Source organism: Carlito syrichta, unplaced genomic scaffold (assembly GCF_000164805.1).
Source record: "Carlito syrichta isolate Samal-C Ts95f unplaced genomic scaffold, Tarsius_syrichta-2.0.1 Scaffold316420, whole genome shotgun sequence".
In the NCBI taxonomy this organism is placed as follows: domain Eukaryota; kingdom Metazoa; phylum Chordata; class Mammalia; order Primates; family Tarsiidae; genus Carlito; species Carlito syrichta.
The window spans coordinates 1642941-1665700 of NW_007260516.1; the positions used below are offsets into that span (position 1 = coordinate 1642941).

Genomic DNA, 22760 nt, shown 5'->3' on the forward strand with positions numbered 1-22760 from the left:
TATATAATTTAAGGTTTCTTTTTGTCCTTAGATTATATTGCACTGAGGCGATACAGTCTATTTGTTTCAAAAGTTGCCTGAATAAATTTTTTTCTTTATGATTATAGCAGTAGTTTGATATATCTTTAGGCTAATTTGTTTCTGTTCTTCAGTTTTAGCAATCTCTCCCCCATCTTTATATATTTAATTTTATTAATTTACCTAATTTTATTTTGAGATATGTAAAACACATGGCTTGAAGTAAAATACTTAGAAAACTATATATGCATTTTTTCTGTTTTACTTTTATCAATCTATTTCTGGGTATCACTCCATATTACTTCACAGAGATCTTTATTGTTTCTTACAGCTGTGTTGTGGTAGAGTTACCATACTTTAATTAGATACTGGTGTGTGAGCAGTTAGGTTGTTTCCAATATTTTGTTTGTACAAGTAGCTACAAGCTGAACCTTGTGCACAATTTTGTTGTTGTTGTTGGAAGTTTATTTTCAGAGTAAGTTTCTAGCAACTGCTCAACCAAAAGGTAGAAGCACATATAATTTTATTAGAGATTGCCAAATCCCTCACCGTAGGGCCTAGAATAGTTTGCATTTCCATCAGCCATGTTTAAGAGCACCTTCTCTTTCTCACCTGACCATGTTGTCCATTTTTGAGTTTTGGCTAGTCTGATCGGGGAGAAATGGTATCTCTGTGTATTTTACCTGATGTCAGAATCACAGTACTGCTTTGCCCCAACCTTTTATTCTTAGGCATTTGAATTACTCCAGTTTAGAAGTTAGATTTTGCTTTGTGAGACAATTGTAATGATTTTTCATTTAATAGAGCTTCTAAAGCTCATTTACATTTATTGATATGACCAATAAGTTTAATCTTAGCTCTGTCATATGAGTTTAGGTTACATATTTATGGTATATATTGCATTGTTTTTATGGTGGTTCACTGTGTGGTTTGTTTTTTGGTTTTTTGCAGTAACTTATTTTGATTTGGGGGAAGATTTGTATTATTTGGTTTGGGGGAAGGTTTGTGGTAATTTATTTTGGTTTGAGGGAAGGTTTGTGATTATGGCAACATATTTTATATGCCCTTAGTTCCTTTTTCTTTACTTAGACTTCTATATTTAACTTGTCATTTTAAAATGATATCCTTTGATTCCTACCCATAGTACAGTTCATTAGCTTTTTGTGTTTCACCATTTCTATCTCTTTCCCCCTTCTATTTTAAAATCATTTTCCTACTTTGTCAGAACGCATAACATATCTTCTTCTATCCTGGTTCCCACCTTTACTTTAGTCGTAGATTGACAATTCAGTATGTTTCATACTTACCATCAGTTCTTTTGTCAGTCATATCATGGTTGGATGAAACACATCTTCTACTAGATTACCTAGAAAAAGTTTGTAAGTGCAGTATGCCCCCAGTTCTTAATTACATATATAAAATGTTTTCTCTGGTTTTGATACTTGAAAGAGAGCTGAGCTGATTTCTTTTTACCTCATCAGTGACCCTTTAGGGGACATTTTCTTAAAGTGGACTGTTAACAATTAGACAAATTGGACTGGTGTGGTGGTGCGTGCCTGTAATCCCTTGGGAGACCAAGATGGGAAGATTGCTTGAGGCAAGGAATTGAGACCATCCTGGGCAACATTGTGAGACCCTCATCTCAAAAAAAAAGTTAAAAAAATTTTTAACCAGGCATGCTGACATATTCCTGTAGTCCTAGCTACTCAGGAGGCTGAGGCAGGAGGATCACTTGAGTCCGGGAGTTCCAGGCTGCCGCGAGCCATGATCATACCGCACTCCAGCCTGAGCGACAGATTGTGAGACCTTGTCTCTGAATACACACACACCCTCACACACACATTAGATTCAGGTACAAGGATATTAGATATTACCTCTTCTTTGCCCATTTTCTGTATTAGTTACTTACCTTGGATACTTGTTACCTTTACATCATTTGCTTTTTGTTCTCTTTCCCCTATTTATGCCGTTCCTCAATGCTCCTGATTATATTTTTTGTTGAATCATTTCTCTTTTGGAGGCCTTGTAATTTAGCTTTTATTTCTAATATAATTTAGTCTCCCATTTTTTCCAGGGTTTAATCAACTCTGATTTCCCATCTTTCTGTTGCTCTTTTTTTTTTCTTTTCTGACCATACATGGTTTTCAAATTTTTATTTAGGCTACATTTTTATATCTTCAAATTCTCTTTTAGTATATTTCATTTAAGGTCTGGTGTTATGTTACATTTTTGTTCTATTGAAGATTTTCTAGCAGAATTTCTATAAGCTCCAGCGTTTTTGAGTTCTCTCTTTATATTTTGTTCTTATAGGAGCATTGGACGAATATTTTTCTGTTCGTTGTTCATTTTGAAATGTTCTATTTTCTTAGACCATTAGTAGCAGCTGTATGTCGAAAAAGGTGGGAGTTTGGATCACTTATTAAGTCCCACAGTTCAAGAGAGCACTAGTTTTTTGCTACAGTAAAGTTCATTTGTTTTGATCAATGTTTTGGGGGGAAGTGAAGTGAAGGGAAGGTAAATGGTTCTCTGATTTTGTGATTCTCTTTTGCTTTTATTGGACTTCAACTTTTCACTGATGCACCTCTTAACAGAGCAGAAAAAAAGACACTTTAGAACATCAGTTCATATCCTGATGTTCTTCATGTGTGATTTTTCAAATAACCTTAAAAATTCAGCAACGTTAAACTTTTTGTCACATGGTAGCTGTATAAAAGAGAGGCTCTTCATAGATAGGTAGATAAGTGGGGTGAAAGCTAGCTAGCTAGCTAGATATATGGGACGATTTCACAAAAGCTGATGAGTAATCCTATTTCAGACAGTGTCTCTTTCTACCCTGTAGCTATACCTCATTATTCCCAGCTTAATAACCCTGGGATTACATTTATGGAGCTGTGAGAAGGCATCTCAGGAAAGACAAGCTCTCCCCCATCCTTAGGGGATAAATCACAAATGGTCTAAACCAGTCCTGGGATGCATATGCTCTTCACCAGAGATGGAGAAAGAGGAACGCCAATGACCCATGTTAACCAAGTGGCAACTACTGATGGAGCTAATACTGAGGAACTTCTTTCTTTTGTGAGAGAAAGCCTTTTGTGACTTCTCATTCTTTTCTCCTTGGAGTACAGGTAAGGGATATAATATGAGGAACTGTAGCAGTTATCTTGCAACCAGGAGGCACTTTCAGAGGATAAAGGGCCAGCAGCTAAGCATGGCAGCTGAGAACATAGAAAGAGTCTGGTTCCTGAATTATTTCATTAACCTGGAATAACCTACTTCTAGATTTATTGAGTGGTAATTAAATGCCTCTTCTGACTATGGTAAATTAGGTCTTTTTTTTTTTTCTTTTTTCCTTGCAGATGAAAACATTCCAAGTGAATACAAACTTTTCACTAGAAAATAACTTCAGAAATCTATAGGTTAAACCCATGCTTCTAGAGAAAGTTTTATTTTTTGTTTACTTGTAGTAGTTGTCATTTTGGGGATATTGTGATTGATCACTTTATTTTTCCCTGTATTCTTTCTTCTTTTCTACAAAAAAATATGGTGTTGGCAGAATAACATGGAAAGGGCTACATGTTTCTATATTGAATGAACAGATTTAGATTTCTGCATCTCCAACTCAACATCTTTCAATATTTTTCTCCACTTTTTCCACCTCGGAAAGCCCTATTTGAAATCAACAGTGAAAGCACACCACTGTCACACATGAGGATGTTTGTGACCTTGATTGTTTGTAAGGTATTGATATTAGTTCCCCATGAAGAGATAAGTAGAAAAGACAACATGCTTGGACAATTGTGTCCTAAAATATGTATTATGGGCCTGGTGAATGCAGCCGTGGAAAGCTGCTACCCTAGTGTTAAATTTAATTGTGTTAATATTATTCCTTTTGTTAGTGAATAAGAAAAAATTGTGACTCAGTCAGTATACAGGAGGAGGTTTCCAGTTTACCCTGAATATGTCCTAGTAAGAGTTAGGGGAAATTCAATGTCCTTGCCTGTACATGAAGATATGATACTATGTTTGGGTAGTGACTTTTCTGAAATTATTATTTTTCTCTAACATAATAAATTCTGTTGGATGCTATTAAAAAGCGAACTGCTTGGTTAGAGTCTTGAAAGGATTCGGCATTTTTTATTAATAAGAAAAACATTTGCAATTATGCTTGCTAGTGTAGGATAAAAATGACTTTGCTTTCTTGTTCATTATACTCTAGGGTCTGGAGACACTCTCACCAGTTCAAAGAGGCAATCTTCTCTGTAGGTTCTTTTATTGAGTGGCTAATCAAATGCATTATGGAATCTTTCATCTTTTCTGAAGCCTCTACTACTGGCCACTGAGAAGAAGTCCTAGACATTTTATTGGCCTGCCCAAGCAAAATGTTTCATTTTCCTTGCAAGCAACTTTGTAGATTTTATACTAGTTTACATCTTCAAGTGGACAATGAAAGCAAAAATACCTAGTAGATTTAGATAATTGTGTTTACTTAGTCTTGAAGCATGATATTGAAGCAGTCTTTTTAGTAGCTATCGGAATTGATTTTGCTGATTGTCAGAGATGAGATTGTTTTTGTTTGGCTCTGTAATTAGATTTGTTTTTCTGTGGATATATCATAGCAATAGCATATATCGCACTCACTGGACATCACACATGTCACGCTGTGAGACTTTGTGATAGGCAATTTTTTGGTTAAATTTTTATTTGGAGATCCATAGTAGGATATGCTATGCATAGTAATTGTGGTGTTTCTCATTTTCTTCTTTCTTTTCCTTCAGTTCTCTTCATTGACATCTCTTCCCCTTCCAATCTTCTTCCTTATCCTTGTCCTTCTCCTCATTATATGACAATGATGATGATGATTATCATCACTATTGTTAACAATATCATCACTGTTGGAAACCTCAGAAGAGTCAGGGACCTCATTTATTCAGTGAAATGTATTTGGTGACTACCAGAATAAAGTTTTATACTTAGTACTAAGTTTCAGAAAAGTCAATAGGATGTAAAATTATTAGTGTTTGAGAAGAAGCCTAAAACATGTTTCTTCATTATTTTCTGTATATAGAGACATGGAAATGATCTTTTTTTCTGAAATTAATACTAGAGTTTCTTAAGTAAAAATTGTGGCAGTCAAGGGCCTTGGTTCCCTGAAAATTTACTGACACGAGGCATGCATAACATAGACATTTATTTAATGTGTATACACGGGAGCCTTCAGATTGAAGACCCCTACATTTTTTTAATGTAAAAATTTTTTTTGTTATTTTTTAATAGTAAATGGCAATAGGTCTGAAACCTCAATTTTGCTCTAACTTGCTCTTCCATGGTTGAGGTTTATTGCCTGATGCCTATAAAAACTTGTCTTCAAAATGAAGTTTTGTGTTTACCAAATAAATGTCAGCTCAATAACAGCAAAACTGCAAAGAATTCAGGGTATAAATTTAATAACACATTTCCCTTAATGTCATCCAAGGTCTCTTTTTTAATTTCCTTCATAACTGCTACCCTGATCTCTATATTGTTTGTCTTATTCATCTACTTATAATCCATCTGCGGCAATTTGAATATAAACTTCGTGAAGGCCAGATTGTGTCTTCTCAGTCCCCGATGTATACATGGCAGCTAAAAGACTTTCATTAAGTATTGGTTGGAAAAAAAAGCCACATACACACAAGTGAATGAATTAATTCTTATTAATTACTGCCATTTCTCTAGCTATTATGGGATAAAACCATTATATAATAGATACATGTCCTTCAGAAGGATTTGCAGATAATTCAGCTGTGATAAAACCATGTTAATAGCTAAAGCCTGCACATCAGGTTGGAAATTCTCCAAGTGTTCATGTGAATAAAAAGGCCATAATAGGTTTCATGTCGTCAAGCCTTCAGATGCTTCTAGCTCCAGTGGACATCTGACTGTAATATCATTGGAGGCCCCAAGTGAGAACCACATAGCTGAAACTACTCATCCCATAAAACTGAGTGGTAATAATAAATTATTGTTTCCAGCCATTAACTTTAGGGGTAGTTGTTTTGTACAATATGGGAAAAAGAAATAGTCAATGTAAACTTCAACTAGTGATATTGAATGTTTCTCCTTTTCTAAGCAGTATACTTTCATTTGAGGCTATTATATATACTAGACTTATTCTTTGATTATATACAACAGAGAGACTAGTTATACCTAAAGAATTCATATTACTGGAAAAAGGAAAAAATTGATGTCAAAGTGGGCTAGTGTGTTAGCAATAAAGCAAAGTGGAATTCAGATTTTTCTGCAACTTTTATGTATGGTCCTTGTGGGCCTTAACTACCTTACCCCTTCTGCTATGATTGCTTGTTTTCATATTGTCCTATCTTTTCAAAACTTCTATACCACAACTGCAACAGATTGTTTAAGGAAACAAATATATTTGTGGTAATAACTTACTAGAGGCCATGGCAAAACCCTTCAGAGCCTTCAGAATATTCAGAAAGTTGAGTCAGTAATCTCATAGATCTAGAGAGAGGCCAAGCCAAAAAATCTGAAAAGACCTCATTTGAAATTCCACATCCTCTTTATTTTTAGACAGAATTCCACACACTAATAAATCTTTCTTGTCCTTTAGGGTGTTTACCTTCGTGCCTTATTTTGCAACAAAAATGAGGAGAACCGCTGTTAATATTTAAGACCAAATGTCTGCTGCTCTACAGGTTGAGTTTAAGCAGGTTAAGCTTGTATTCTGTAAAGGACAGTGGTTCTTTTTCTTGAAGAGGCTGAGGCTATCTAATTATCACACAAACATCACTTAAATGTGCACGGCTTCACTGTTACGTGCATTTGATCCTCTTGTCCTCTTCCATCTCTTTGTCTTTTCATGTATATGCAACCTGTGTGACTTGACTTTGGTTGAAAATATCCCTTAACATCTATTCTATGGAAGTTTGAGGGGCTGACTTAAGAAGTTCCTTAGAGTCCTGGAAGAGGTGCAGCCTTCAGTAAAAATTTGTAAAAAATTGAAATGTGACAGGACTTGAAGAGTAAACTTGCATGTGTTTTTATTTACTTATTTATTTGTTTGTTTGCCTCTCTGTTCATCTGTTCATTCATTCATCCTTCCATCCCCTTGAGAGATCATGATTATGTTGTCCAAACCTAACTGCAGAATGAAGGAAGGTTTGGGAGGATGTTATGCAAATGTATTCCTGTGCTTCCTTATTTGTTCAACTGAAGAGTAGACTGTTTTCTCATCTGAAAAACAGCTGCCTCTGCCATTATGTTTCATAAGAATACTATCATTTATGAAGCAGTATAAATGAAGAAAGATGACATATTAACAGTCATGTTTCAGTATTTTCAAATAATGTCAAATCTCTCTCCTTGACCTTAAATGCCTTCAATGTTTAAAAATATATATTTGCCATCATCTTTTTTCTCACACATTTTTGGTGACTTCGTTGTACTTATCCCAACCACACTGCATCTTCCTCATTTTAAAGGAAAGGGAAAGTGCTCCATTTTTTTAAAGGAAAGGAAAAGTGCTCCATTTTTTGTTCGCACCATTTCCTGAGATCTCGGTGAATAAAGACGAGGGAGGGTTTCAGAGTAGACTTATGCAGAGGGGACCAAGAGATGAAGAGGTCTATGAAAACAGACTTTTGCAAACAATGTAAACAAGAAATTACATTTTAGAAAAGATTGGGGGTTCCTTCTTGATAATATTCTATAATCATTAAATACTGAGCTCAATTGCTTCTAAAATTCATTTTTATAAGCTCCAGCATAGGAGTTGTTTCTTGGTTAATAAACACTTAAGGAAAACGTTTTAATTGAGATCATTCCTAAGCAAACAAATATACTAATTTACAAATTGCACAGTGTGGGAGAGAGAGTAATATATTAAGAAATATTTGTTCTTGATTCATAGTCAACCAGATAGAAAGTCATTTGGCAAAACTGAGTGTCTTCTCAACCTATGAAAGAATTACTGAATGACCTAAAGGGGAAAACATTATTCCAATTGAGCCATATACCAAAAACCAGTAAAGATCTGAGAAATGTTTGCTTCTGTCATGACCTCTGTTGTTCCAAAGGAAACAGACTTTTGCACCCCTGAGCTCTTTCCTTGACAGGAGAAATTTCTCACGAGGCCTATAAGGGGATAATAGCTTACCTGTCACTATGTTATATTAGTATAATCAGCACCCCCACATGAATGTCTCATTTAATTCCCTATGAAGGCTTCAGTCCCTGCACATGCCCTATATTCTTACTTGGACTTTTTCATTGGCAAAGTTGCATAAGCAGGTAACTTATTAGGAGTCAACATGTGAATAATGATTTCTAGATCTTTTTTTTTTTTTTTTTTTGAGTCAGAGTCTCACTTAGTCGCCCAGGCTGGAGTACAGTGGCACATTCACAGCTACCACAGCCACTACCTGCTGGGCTCAGGTAATCCTTCCCCTCAGTCTTTTTTTTTTGAGTTGGAGTCTCACTCTGTTGCCCAGACTGGAGTGCAGTGGCATACTCCCGGCCACCGCAGCCTCGACCTGCTGGGCTCCGGTGATCCTTCCGCCTCAGCCTTCCAGGTAGCTGGAACTACAGGTGTACGCTATCATGTCCGGCTAATTTTTTGATTTATTGTAGAGACGAGATCTCGCTATGTTGCCCTGGCTGGTCTTGAATCCCTAGACTCAGGCAATCCTCTCTCCTTGGCCTCCCAAAGTGCTGAGATTACAGACATGAGCTGCTGTGCCAGGTTGATTGCTAGATCTTATTTGTACCTTTTCTGTTACCTGCATCATGGTTTGACTATGTCGTTTATCCTCTTCCTTATTTTATCTTAGAATTTATTTCTGCCTTCTCTCTTTACATTCTCTCTACATGTTTTAGTCAGGGTTCTCCAATGAAACAGAATCAATAGGATATATAGAGAGAGATACATAAAGAAGAGATTCACCATGAAGGATTGGTTCAGGTGATCATGGAGGTCGAGAAGTTCCATGATCTGCTGTCTGTGAGCTAGAGGCCCAGGAAAGCCAGTAGTGTCATTATAGTCCAAGCCCAGAAGGCCTGAGAACCATAAGAGTCAATGGTATATATCCCAGTCTAAGTCTGAAAACCCAAGAACCAGGAGCACTGATGTCCAAGGGCAGAAAAAGACAAATATCCCAGTTCAAGCCGAGAGCAAAATAACTCTTTTCCGACTTTTTGTCCTATTTAGGCCCTCAACAGATTGTGTGATGCCCACTGGTGAGGGAGTCTTCTTTACTCAGTCTATCTATTCAAATGCTAATCTCTTCTGGAAATACTCTCACAGACACACCCTGAAATAGTATTTACCAGCTCTGGGGCATCGCTTATCTCAGTCAAGTTGACACATAAAATTAACCTTCACATTCTCTAAATAAATATCAATTCATGGATTGTCAAGTATTTTTATTTTGAGCTCTAAAGATTATAAAGATATAAAAATAATGCAGGCTCCATTATCACCTGTGGCTTTTAATTTCTCTGGGAAGATAAAACACATAAATAACCATAGATTGCTGATATGATGAATATTGGATGGGTGAACAGAAAAACACTGGGCTTCTGGTGAAAGGAATTTCAACTGAATGCCCAGAGATCTTAAAATTTGCTTTAGAAATACATATTTGACATTAGGTGTTCTTACGGCGCTTCCCCAATTACACAACCAAATCTTCTCTTCTAGATAAGCTGCTTCAACTTGACGCACTGGTGTTTTTTCCTACCTTTCTGGTTTGCCTGACTTCCCTCAGACCAATAACCTCATGTGTTAGAAAGATTTTCATGTGTAACAAAGCCTCCTACTCACCTCTCCAACCTCATCTTTACATTTTTCATCTTCCATTTCACCTTTCACAACCTGTAACTTCCAGCTGAAGTTTTGTTCAGTTCCTTTAACTCTATAATCTTTATTTGAATACTCTCTATCTTTACCAAGATAGACACATCCTCTTCCTCCCCACCTGTCCTTGTCTAGTCAACTCAGATTTTGGGAGCTCAGTTTAAACATTACCTTCTCTTGGAAGTGTTCTCAGCCCTCCTCTTCCTCCCTCTGACTCGGTTTCATGTTCCCACAGTACCCTGACAACCGTTGTTATGAAACCTAACGTGTGTTTTTGTCATTGCTTGTCTGTCTGTCACATGGACTAGGCTTCAAGGACTTGACAGCAGGGCCAGTGCCACGGCCAGTATAGTGATCAGAATGTGTGAGAAGGAGAAATAATAGACGGAGGCCGTGGTTTCTAAAACCTCACAGTTTTTGGACCCGAGGTATTTTGACTATCTGTGAACCCTGGCAGGTATAGAGGGCTAAACACATAAAAGGTAAGGTTATTCTTAGGCCACAGAAACACCTGTTCAGCACCAAGCCAGGTAATATAGCTGAAACCAGTTCTCCAAACACTAATAGGAGACAAGTAAAGATTTATTTAATGGGATATGTGTTTGTGGGTTTATTTGTTTTTGTTTTGTTAAAGTATTTTTAAGACTCTACATTTCCAGTTCAAGATTGATCAGGTTTTGATAGAGTCAAAGAGAATCACTAAATGTACAAATGAAAAATACTGTCTACTTAATTGAATCTAAAGATCATCCAGTTATCCTTTGGCTGCTCTGCTTTGATTTCTTAATCCTCAATTATGAGTAGAACTCTGGGAATGGATTTGTTGTTTTCCTCTATTATAGGCATATCTTATATTCCACAGCCTTCCCCTAATATTCACTATGTTCTGATCTTTTCTTGGCATTGTATGAGACACCCTTAAAATTTCGTAACTGAGAAATGATCTTGTGTCAAAAGTATATTATAGTAGATGGGAACCATGGTTCTCGCAGAGTTAGAATATTAATTTGAATGTATCGAGCGAAACAGGATGATTCATTGGCGACAAAAATGTTTGACCAATGTACTAAAAGACAATTGGACACTGTATATCCATCCCCAGCCCAGGCCCAAGACCTCAATTATAAAATAATTCTGATCATCCCAGCTAACCTTCCAAATGATCAATTGCCCTTTCAAGTTTGCCTCATCTGTCTCTCCAGTCAGTGAAGATAGCAATCATGTCATTATTTTGCACTAATCTATTGCTCCATTTTTTAAACTAAAGTTTTCTTTCCTAAACTATTAAGAACATGGATGCCTTCTATGAATATGTTATCAACAATAATGTGTTTGTAATAACAGCAGCCAACTGTTACATACTTCATCTTCTTTCACTCATAGCTATTCTTTGTGTTCAAACTACAGATGAGGTTTTAAAAATTTAGGTAACTTGATAAGTCATACAGTTGGAAGGTAGCAGGGGTGAAATTCAAACTCTCCTGTGTCTTATCTCCCTTAGCTCGTGTCCTTAGCTTCTATGCTGAGTTTAGTGTTGTTGAAACATATTGAACTTCTGTGGAATTTCTGGATAATCCACAGATTGAATAATCATTCTCTAAATAATGGGACAGTGGATCTATTTTGGCCAGGGGCGTTTGTGTGAGTGTGTGTTTGTGTGTGTGTGTGTGTGTGTGTGTGTGTGTGTGTGTGTGTGTGTAAGAGAGAGAGAGAGAGGATGAATTAACCAAGGATTTGAAGTCCATTAAATTGACCCATAAGTGTAGTAGTAAATATCTTAGGACTTAATCTAGCTAAATTTAGATTTTCAAGAATCTGTAAAGGCACCTTCAGTTTTGGAGGTACAGAATTGCTACTTCATATACCCCAAGAAGAGCCTTCCTCACAAATGGCTTTCCGTACAAATGACCAAAGTCCAGTGTTTTTTGTTGTGTTGTGTTGTGTTTTTTTAGGTAGCCTTAAGAAAGAAAGGTTAAAGAAGGTTTTCTTGAAATAAATGCAAGAGAGAATGAAATTATTCTCTGAAACTGCATAGGGGAGAACTAAGCCTAGGGTAGTACCCAAGTACTGAGAAGCAGATATCAGACCCACTGAAAGACATGACTTCATCAGAAATGGAGCAGAACTGGCAAGGGCAGACTGGTGCTAGGAGCGTGCAGCTCATGAAAACTTCATGTTACACATTCAGGAATTCTGCAATTGTGGTCATTTAAAACTGGCTGTGACGTGAATATTTACACCATGGAGATTGGTGAATGCTACAAATAAGGGCTATTAAAAAATTTAACAGCACATTCTTGACTATTTAATCAAGAAGTGAACTTCCTGTTATTGAAAATATTCAGATAGAAAGTTGTTTCCTAAAAGATGTGCTGTCATAAATGGGATGAGGAAAAATCAGAAGGTCTCTAAAATCTTAGACAACTGTATTCCACTTCATCATTTAAATGCACTGGTTACAGTGTTGCAGCCAGAGTGACTTCTGTTATTTGAGTTTCGTTACTACAACTGTTCTCCAACTCCACCCCTTATCTGAATTTGCTTGGGTCTGACCCAGTTCTAAGCTCTTTTTGTTTTACTTCTTAACACAAGAGTTTCACAGCCCTGTGCTCTGGTGTCAGACTGCTTGGGTCTGAGTCCTAATTCCTCATTGATCAGCTGTGTGAACTGTGGAAGGTTAAGTCTCCTTTTCTTTATCTGTGAAAAACAGATGATGAGTGGTTGTTCTTTCACAAGTGGTTGTTCTAAGTCTTAAATGACACAAATCCACATAAAGTGATTAGTACAGTACTTGGCCATGGTAAAGACCTAATAGATGTTGTATTTTCACTTAAGGGAGTATCAGTTCTATTTTTTAAAAAGATTCTTACAACTCCTGAGCTCCAAATTTTACAAAGAATTTCAGGCGTGCATACACTGTATTTCATTGACTAGATGTGTTTCTTCACTTGTCTCTAAAACAAATTTTTATGTATTTGATTCTGTTTCCTTGTTAACATTATCTAGTCGGAGATACGTCGTGTGAGCCACTGATCGGTAATAATGAACAACAAATGTTTTCAATGTTAGCAGATTGTTGACAGCGTTTAACTGGCAGTTCACTGGAGAGCCTCAGAACTTAGAGAAGTTTTAAAAGAATGACATTGAGGGCTTTCCCGCATCCCAGTGTGAAGAAAATGATGGTGAGAACATAACAAAGTGTTTATGTCAGGTATAAACTTTTCTTTCATTGAGCAAACACTGTGATATGTTTATGAAGCCCCAAGAGAAGTGGACACATCCAGACTGGTTTATAAGCAGAATAGCTCATAGCCCTTGATGGAAAAGGCCATCTCTTGAACTCACAGAACAATCTGTTTAAAATTTCATTTCTAAAAAGAATAAAAGCTTTTATGGATTAAAAAAGTGAGAGATCTTGGTGGTAACCTTTATTTCTGTGCAATATTTTCTGTTCTGTGTCCATTGTTGTTTTTAAATGTTTAATAGGCCATTACTGAATACAGTACATTGTTCAGAACTGAAGGTACACAAATTTATTATAAATACTTATTTTGCATATATTGTGCTCATATGTAGTTTTCAACAACTTCACATATGTTGGAAGTTTCTGACTGGCCCTTTTTTGTGAACACCAGGCCATGGGCTTACATACGTGGTAACACAATTCCAGACACTCATCTTTGGTCTCCTGGCAGAATCTTCTCACCATGGTTGACTGTGGATGAGGAAATGAGGGCTAATATGTGTCCTTTTGCATTTGAGTGCTGGGTAACATACATAGATTCCTGGCAAATAAATAGAGCTTAGTTTAAATACCATTTCAATCAGTCAGTTAAGGAAATGACGAACTCATTTTTGTCTTTGTTCAGTGTTGAGTGACATCAGTATTTCCCATAGTCTTTGTTCTCTGGATACCATGGGTATATAGGAAACAGTTACATTAGAAACACCTCTGAAAGTCTGGACCGTTTGAAATGTGTTAGCAATCTAATGTTCACGTTCAGGACCCAGGGCTCTGATTCAAGTGTCCTCTGACTTTATTACTCATTTGCAAGAAACACTCCAGGGTTTGATTAATTTTTTTTTATCTTTGACATTTTGGCTGTCTGCTGTATTAGATTATATCCAAGTGGAAGTATCAATTGGATATTTCCCCTGCTTCGCCTCCAACCATGGTGGCGGATATAAAGAAAAAAAAGAGAAAAAAGTGGTACAAGAATATTTAATGGTAAAGTCAGATTCAACAGAAGCAGAGGTGGAAGAAAGGAACCTACTTGCTTCCCTTCTAACACACATGTTTTCCATAGACGGCTGGTTTTCTTCAATTTTCATAATTACTATTTCAGGCAGCATCCTTCCAATCCAGGGCAGTTATCCCATTTGTGGGTTACCCATTTCCTGTGCATTTCCTTCCTCCAGCCCACCTCTTGGCCACATTAACATTACTTCATGTCACAATTGACACCGCAGGTGGCCACAGCAGGTTTGAAAAGAAAATGAAATAAAAACCTGTCAAGGTTGCTTTGTGTTAAAATAAAATATTTGGTGAGGAGAGATCCAAACTCTTGCCATAATGAGACTTCTGAAAAACGTAGGCATTTTGGAAATCTACACTACTTCTTTTATTATCATTATCATTAATGAGCATTAGCTGGCTGGGTATCGCTGAAGAAGTCAGAACAGTATGCATAATGGAAATAAGGTTGGGAACATGCCCTAATTTCTAGTGTGCCAATATTTCTGAAATGCTAGGTTGGACTTAGTTGAAGGTATGGTCTTCTAGAGGCTTACAATCAGGGAGACAAAACTCATATCCAAGATTCAACGGTCAACAACATTTTAGCAAAATTCACTGAGTAGCGGTTGGATTGTGTAGAACAGAATGTGTGTGTGTGTGTGTGTGTGTGTGTGTGTGTGTGTGTGTGTGTGTTTCTAAGTGCACGGAAGGGATGAATAAAAGTAGACTGAGAAAAGCTATGTGGGGCAGGGGTAGATCCAGAGTTGGGTGCCAAAAACAGGATGAAGGAGGGAGAGTGGATTGGGGTCGGTAGGGGAGAGTAGTAGAGTACGTGTGCAGGGCCTCAGCTCCCAGAAGTCAGGAAGGCAGGCAAAAGATGCAAATGTTCATAAAAATACAAACCCCGCCGGGCTCAGTGGCTCAGCCTGTAATCCCACACTTTCGGAGGCTAGGTGAGTGGATTGCTTGAGCCCGCGGGTTCGAGTCCCGCCCGGGCATCTTGGTGAGACCTCATCTCTACAATAAATCAAAAATTAGCCAGCCTGTAGTTCCAGCTACTCAGAAGGCTGAGGCGGAAGGATCGCCGGAGCCCAGCAGGTCGAGGCTGCGGTGGCCGGGAGTGGCCACTGCACTCCAGTCTGGGAGACGGAGTGAAACTCCAACTCAAAAAAAAAAAAATTACAAACCCCTATTCTCCTTGGAATTGATATTATCTGTCATGAAAACATGGGAACACCTTTTCTTAGAATAAATCCTTGAAACTACTCGAATGTATTTGTATCACTTAATAAAAGGCAGTGTCATTTGGAGAAATTAACAAATTTATGCCAGGGGCACTGGAGGTATCTGTCACTAGTTAGCATTTGATTTTCTGGATTGAGGTTTGGAAAGAAAGGATGTACTTGGAATAAAAGTCAAGCCGTGGCCTTCAATGATCTAAATGATCAGACCTTGACTTCCCTTCTAATTTGCTGCTTTCAAGCGCTTCTCTTACTGGTTCACTAAGTTTGAGCAATATTCATCCTTTTCTCGCTTTCTCCTTCCTCCCTCCCTTCCTTCCTTCCTTCCTTCCTTCCTCCCTCCCTCCCTCCCTCCCTCCCTTCCTTCATCGGAGTCTCACTGTTGCCCAGGTTGGAGTGCGGTGGCACAGATCACTGGTCACCACAGCCTTGACCTTCTGGACTTAGGTGATCCTTCCACCTCAGTCTCCTAAGTAACTGGGACTACAGGTACATGCCCTACTAATTTTTGATTTTTTTGTAGAGATGAGTTTTCTTATGTTACCCAGGCTGGTCTGAAACCCTTGGGGCTCTAGCAGTCCTCCTGCCTGGGCCTTCCAGAGTGCTCAGGTTACAGACATGAGCCACTGCCTGGCCCTCTTTCTCTCCTTACAGTCTCTGCATTTGCTGTGGCCCCTACTAGGACACTTGTCCCTAGGCTCTTGGGTAAACCAGTCGTGTCTCAGCTCACATTTCACTCTCTCAGACCCTGGAGTCTTTCCTGACCATCCCACCTAAAGTGGTGTACTCAGACCCCCAGCATTCATCATCATATCACCTTTGTTAACTCCTTTGAAACATACAGAGCACCCTGAATGGTCTTTTTCATGTGTTTCTCTATATTCTGTGTCTCCCCTTTAGAACAGGGGCTTCATTTGCCTTATTCACAGCCGTACCCCCAGCATGCAGTAGTCACTCAATAATGTGTGTGTTAAATGGATCAGTGGCACTGGGGCCTCCATTATGCTTTGAGCCTATAAAACTTGATGCTCTCTTCTATTCCTAAAGTGCTGTGCTATCTGTTACAAAGTGGAAAGACAGTAGTGAATAGGGAAGGACCTGGAGGAGGCTTGTGTTTCTGTGACTGTATAGCAACAGATCTCATCTTTGTTCCTCTACCGAGTCTTAAGAACCTGGAAAACAACATCACTTGAGAACCTGGAAAAAGATGTCTTTCAAAGAGATGGACTTTAAAGGAACAGTTGGCTAGGCATGGCGGCTCACGCCTGTAATCCCAGCACTTTGAAATGCTTAGGTGGGAGGACCATTTGAGCCCAGGAGATCAAGACCAGCCTGGGCAACGTAGCGAGACCTCCTCTCTACCAAAAAAAAAAAATAATTAGTTGGACTTGGTGGCATGTGCTGTAGTTCCAGCTACTTGGGAGGCTGAGGTGGAAGATTTGCCTGAGTCCAGAAAGTTGAGGCTGCAGTGAGCCATGAGCATGCCATTGCCCTCCAGCCTGGGCGTCAGAGACCCTGACTTAAAAAAGAAAATAAAGGAACAATTGTGTGGCTTGGGTGAACACTAGTAAATTATAGCAGGAGAAGCTGATGGACTAATCCATTTTTCAACACATTTCTATACTTATAGCCACATGAATGAAATTAGCACATGTAATGAACTGGGGAGCCATGTGTTTCAGCCTGCCCTTTGGAAAACCTGTTATTTTTTTCTCATTCAGGAGTTTCTCACAGGAACACACTTCTGACTGGCTGTTCAAAAGCCGCCTGGGTTAGTTCCATGTGTAGCCAGATTGGCTTCTAGGTGCCAGGTTAAGAAATTATAAAGTAATGTTCTTCAGCTAGCTGGGTTGGATTTATAAATGAAGTGCTACAGTGCTTAATTTGTGTCATTAAAACATGCTAACAATAAAATGATACAGCCATTTTTCTGCTGTTGAGATAGACTTTATTTTATGCTTTTCCAAAGGATTTATGGTATAAGAACAGGTCAGAGCTGGTGGTAGAGAGATTTCTGTTTCATTTGCTTTTCCTGCGTCTTTCCTTCCTATCTTCCCCTTTTATGACGCTGGAGATCTGTGCACCTGCTCTACCAGGCGGTCTACCAAATCGCTGTTCATTTAATGCATTATCTTATGGAGTAGGGAATTCTCCCATCTCCTCGCTAGTTAGTAATCTTAAAACATCCTCTTCCTCCTTCAGCACTGCAGTGACAACACGCATCCCTGCCAGTCTGACATGAATATCGAAGGAGCCTGGAAGAGAGGCTACACAGGCAAGAACATTGTGGTCACCATCCTGGATGATGGCATTGAGAGAACCCATCCGGACCTGATGCAAAACTATGTGAGTGTTGGTCGTGGTTTGGAAGGTCTTCCTTCCTGGGAAGCAGGAAACTCATGTAATGTTTATCAATATGTTGGCTAGCTACTGAAAAATGTAGCAACATACAATAGGCTCTATGTTTTTGCTTTTTTCTTGTAAAAATGAACTCTTGCCAGGCTCGGTAGCTCAGCCTGTAATCCCGTGCCTTTGGGAGGCTGAGTTGAGTGAATTGCCTGAGCCCACGGGTTTGAGACCCGCCTGGGCAGCAGACCTCATCTCTACAATAAATCAAAAAATCAGTCAGGCGTGGTACCGCACGCCTGTAATTCTGGCTACTCGGAAGGCTGAGGCGGAAAGATCGCCGTAGCCCAGCAGGTCGAGGCTGCGGTGGCAGGGAGCCGCCACTGCACTCCAGTCTGGGCGACAGAGTGAGACTCCGACTCAAAAAAAAAAAAGATGAACTCTTAGAATACAGGAAGCATGAGATAGCACTTGCAACTTTCCAGAGCCTATGATGTTCTGACCTACAAACAGAAAGTGATAAGGTAGCAGAAACCCCACCATGAGCTCCATCTGACCATCTGCTACCAACAGCATACACTGTTCACAACAATTTATCCAAGCAACCAGAAACAAAAGATACCGTTTGTTTCTTTTGTGGAGAAAAATGTACTTAGAACCTTCCTCAAGTTACTCTGCTGGTCTCTCTCTCTCTCTGTCTGTCTCTCTCTCTTTCTTTCTCTCTCTTTCCCCCCTCTCCTCCCACCTTATTTAAAGCACCTTATTTAAATTAATGATCAGCCTCTCAGTAATCTATAGGAATCAGTCAATTCCATTTCTTAAGAAGGAACCACAAATTCACTTACTTCTCATTTGAACAAAACAGTTGAGTTCGCTGTGTCCAGGTGTACTCAGGCAAACTGGTGTCTCTTCACAGCATAGAATCGTACAGCTAAAAAGGAACCTCAGTTTAGTCTCCTCATTTAAAAGGAGAAGAAACTGAAGCCTGAAGACTCAGATGTGTCACCAAGGTCAGATGTTAAGAACAGAAACTGCCTATACCCCAGCAGAAATGTCTTTCTTGTCACATGCAAAGAGGTTTTTACTGTGTGATGCTGCTCCCCACTGTCTATGGATATATTTGGTTAAATACAAATAGTTTTCATGTAATTTTGATTGCAGTCTTTACCTTTTTCATTTTTTTTTCCTTGAAAAAGAATTCTCCAGAATTAACTGTGCAATTATCGTTATTAGTGCCCTCTTGGCTCTCCTGATGGAGAAGGTAGAGAAAGCCCATTGGATGAGGTGTCAGAGTACGTGCGTTTCAGTCTTGGTTTGTGTCATGCCAAAAGGCATTAACCTCTTTTGGGCCTCTGTTTTCTTGTAGGCAAAATTATTATATTAGATATACTCTAAAGCCTACTTACCAATAATATGTGAATGATTTTTGTCTTCTAAAATCTCAAATATGATAGGAAGTCGCAAGTTCAAGAAACCAAGTAAGGAATAGGGAGAGAATTTATGGAGAATAAATCACTCTGCTTCTAGATAGTCAAGGAGCACTTTCACAGAAAAGGCAGTAATTAAGAACATCTTCGAAAGATACACATTTCATGAACTAGGTCGTTCTAGGCATGAAGGGAAGAGTGCTGGCAAATGCACTGGGCACTTCTTTGGTCTGTGGAGAGTGCTTCTTCACCTTGCAGGGGAAAAATACAGCACTAATTATTACCCAACGAGCAGTCCCTCCCTAAGGCATCCTGACACCACCGAACCATGAGCGTATTAGTTAACCTAATTACTTTCTAGCAGAAATGTGTTTAAAAATGCATGAGCCTGTGGGTCAATGGCTAATTAATGAATGTCTCTTTCCTTTTTCTTGCTGTCTCTTCTGTGGCCATAGGATGCGCTGGCGAGTTGTGACGTGAATGGAAATGACTTAGACCCAATGCCTCGTTATGATGCAAGCAATGAGAACAAGTAAGTCCCAAGTGAGGGGTGACTGGCGTGTGGCTGGCAAGGAGCTTTGTTTTCCACTCTTGCTGAGGGAAGTATTTTCTTCAAAATCCTTGGTAACAAATGATCCCTAATTTGCTCTAAGATAAACAAGTGTCTTTCCGCTGGAGCTTCTGAGTAAGAAAAGAGATGGTCCACATAGTAGGAATGGTTGTAGAAAAAGCTGTGGGGATTGTCTATGCATTTCCAGATCTTGAGGATGGAACCAGGGGTTGCCTCTCATATAGTCATTGGCCTATGACCTGTTTGTTTTGGGGATGGGGTGGTAAAGGGAGAGACAAAACCAAGTGCCTCCCAAGAGTTACTTGATTCTGTCAGACTGAACAAATTTGATTGAATAATGTGTTTGCGGAGCTTTCTATTTTACTTTCTTCTGCTCTACTTTATAGTGGTTGTGTTTTCCACTGATATCCCTGAAATATCTAGAAGGATCCCTACCATTTGTGGAACGCATTACCATTCTTATCCTCCCCAGTCAAGAGGCACAGAAACCCATATAACACACTTTTCGATTAGTTTATAGTTTTAGTGAATGCAAATGAAAATGCACATTCATCTGATAACATATTTAATATTTTACACCCCTCAGTAAGTAAGGGGGAATAGTTTTTCATGCTTACATAATGACCCAGATTCCTTAAAACATTAGTAGATATTTCCAGTTTCTACATCACATTAATTAACTTTCTTCCCTTTTACTGTGAAGCTCCTTGGGACAGTACAGTGATTTAGACACTTTCATTTGAATTTTTATGTACATACTTTAGGTTAGCATTAACAAGCTGCAGAGATAACTGTTCAGCCCACTTATTTTGTGCTATTTCCAGTCTGCTTTTTTCTTTAGGGAAAAATTTCTCAGCTAGTATTATTTGATTAAGTAAGTCAATAAGTTTAGATAAAACCATATGACCTAGAAAATTGTAACTGTACATGTATTTTTTCCGCCATCTAAAAAGAAGACTTTTAAGCAAAGTAGCTGTAGAAATATGCTGTTTGCTAATATTAACAACAAAGTAATTATTCTAGATCAGATTCAGTGGCAAAAGCATTAACATACAAATTGCTATAGATAGAATTTTCCAGAATTTCCAAACAAAAAGAGAAAGAGGCCTAAATTAAATTGGATAGTTTTCTTTCAGGCCTGGTTGTTGTTGTTTAGATTATAATGTCTATGTGTAATCACAGTTCTTTGAGTATTGGCTTTGATGACTTTTTATAGACTATCCTTCTAAAATCCTTTCTGAGAATTTCTTCTAAACTTGGCTGCTTCCTAAGACCGTTGTTCCAGAAGAGTCCCTGTGGTCATGCTCACTCTGAGGTATTCTAGTGTGTTTTGACCCATTCCAAGCACTATCTGTGGTTCATTGAGTACGGTGGGAGTTTGATTGTTGGAGGACAAGATGTTCCAGATGTGTGCTCAGGTTTGTAGTCTTGACAGTGAAATATGGCGTTTTCTAGATACGACACCAACAATCCCCACCTCTGTTTTATTGAAGTCAACAGTACCTTGGGGTATGTGGATGTACAGTTCTGCCTGACTTTTTCTCTAAGCTGATCAAGGGCATGTATCCGGGCATTTAGAATTAAAATATCCTCTCTGCCTATTAGCCCACAATGATAGATATGATTGATAGGTCAGTCTTTAAGCACAGATCCGTGGGTTGCTAATTTCGTTTGGATGGCGGTCACCAGCATTAGGAAATAAGAGTTTAAGTTTGTAGTTTAGAGCAGCTGACTTTTAGTCCCGGCTCTTCTTGATCAGCTTGATGATCTTTGGGCTTAACTATTTTGAACTTTAGTACTTAAAAAAAATTTCTAAAGTGGGCATAATAATACCTCTAAAGAATAGCAATAATATGCGTAAAACACCAAGCTGACTACATAATTATAACTGTTATTATTGGAATTACGTGTTGTAGTTGTATATTTAAGTCTTGATAAATAATCAGTTAAAAATTACTGTTAACTCAAAATATGTGTTCATATGAGCATTTCACATTTAAATTAAGGCAAAATATGTGTTCATATGAACATTTCACATTTAAATCTCAACCTCTAACTATAGAAATTCTGTTTCTATAGTTAGAGATTGAGATTGGTTTTTCTGCTTCTTTGAGGGGTGGGAATTGTGACTCATGCAGTCTTCAGTTAGTCTGGTTTTGATTCCATTTCTGCATCTTCCATGGTGGAACATGAGTCCTTAAATTTAATATAAGGTAGTGATAGTAGAAGTGAAGAATTTCTAGTCGTCGGCAGAATAAGGAAGTTGAGGCATATACTGTGCAAATGCCTCCTCATTGTACAATCAGATCAGGAGACTTCAGAGCATAGTTGGAATTATTTCCTAGTTGACTGCATTTGTTCATTCATTCAACAAATATTCATTGCAACCCTGCTTTGTGTGTGGCTCTGTGCTAAATGCTTGGAGGATACAGTGAGGGAAAAAATGTAGATTCCTAACTGGTTGAATTTGGAGATGACTTAGTAAGAAACACGAATGCCTGAAGGCTTTTTAGTACTAATAGAGAATGTACCCTCAAAACTTTATGCAAAGTATCTCTCTTCGATTTGCATGATTAGATTTTTACTGTCATGCTTTGGAGTGAAGGAAGTCACCTCTGAAGTACAAAAGTCACAAAAATCCCTTTCTTGTCACTTTTTCAACTTTCTAAATGGTGGTGTGTCGGACCTAAGTAACTGATGCTAAAGAAATAGCATGATTAGAGGAGATCATCAAAACCTGTCCTTCGGTTCAGCTTTGCCTCCATTTATATTAGCTTGCCAAATAAAGCTGACTGACTGCATTGTTTTAGGCTTAAAATAGAAAACACCTCCCTACAAATGAAATAGTTGGCTGGCATTTCATACCACTACTCCTATTTCCAATAGATGAATTATTGATGGCTGAGTTAGGTCATCCCTTCCCTAGGTTACTTCCTATTAAATGTTCTTGCTTAAAAGTCATAGCAACATTTAGTAGGAGATGACACCATAGCAATATATTTTGAACGTGTGGTATGTGGGCCTAGAATCCAAATAAACCAACCCTTGGGTTAAAGACTCATTTTCT

General features: G+C 38.4%; 1 protein-coding gene across 1 annotated transcript in view; it reads left to right on the top strand.

Annotated features, from left to right (window-relative positions):
* PCSK5 (proprotein convertase subtilisin/kexin type 5) overlaps positions 1-22760 on the top strand; it is a 467206-nt gene that overhangs the window by 115563 nt on the left and 328883 nt on the right. Inside the window, exons 6-7 of the mRNA XM_021707170.1 lie at positions 17552-17695; positions 19578-19654. Coding sequence (XP_021562845.1) covers positions 17552-17695; positions 19578-19654 — 221 coding nt within the window. The remainder of the gene's footprint in view (positions 1-17551; positions 17696-19577; positions 19655-22760) is intronic.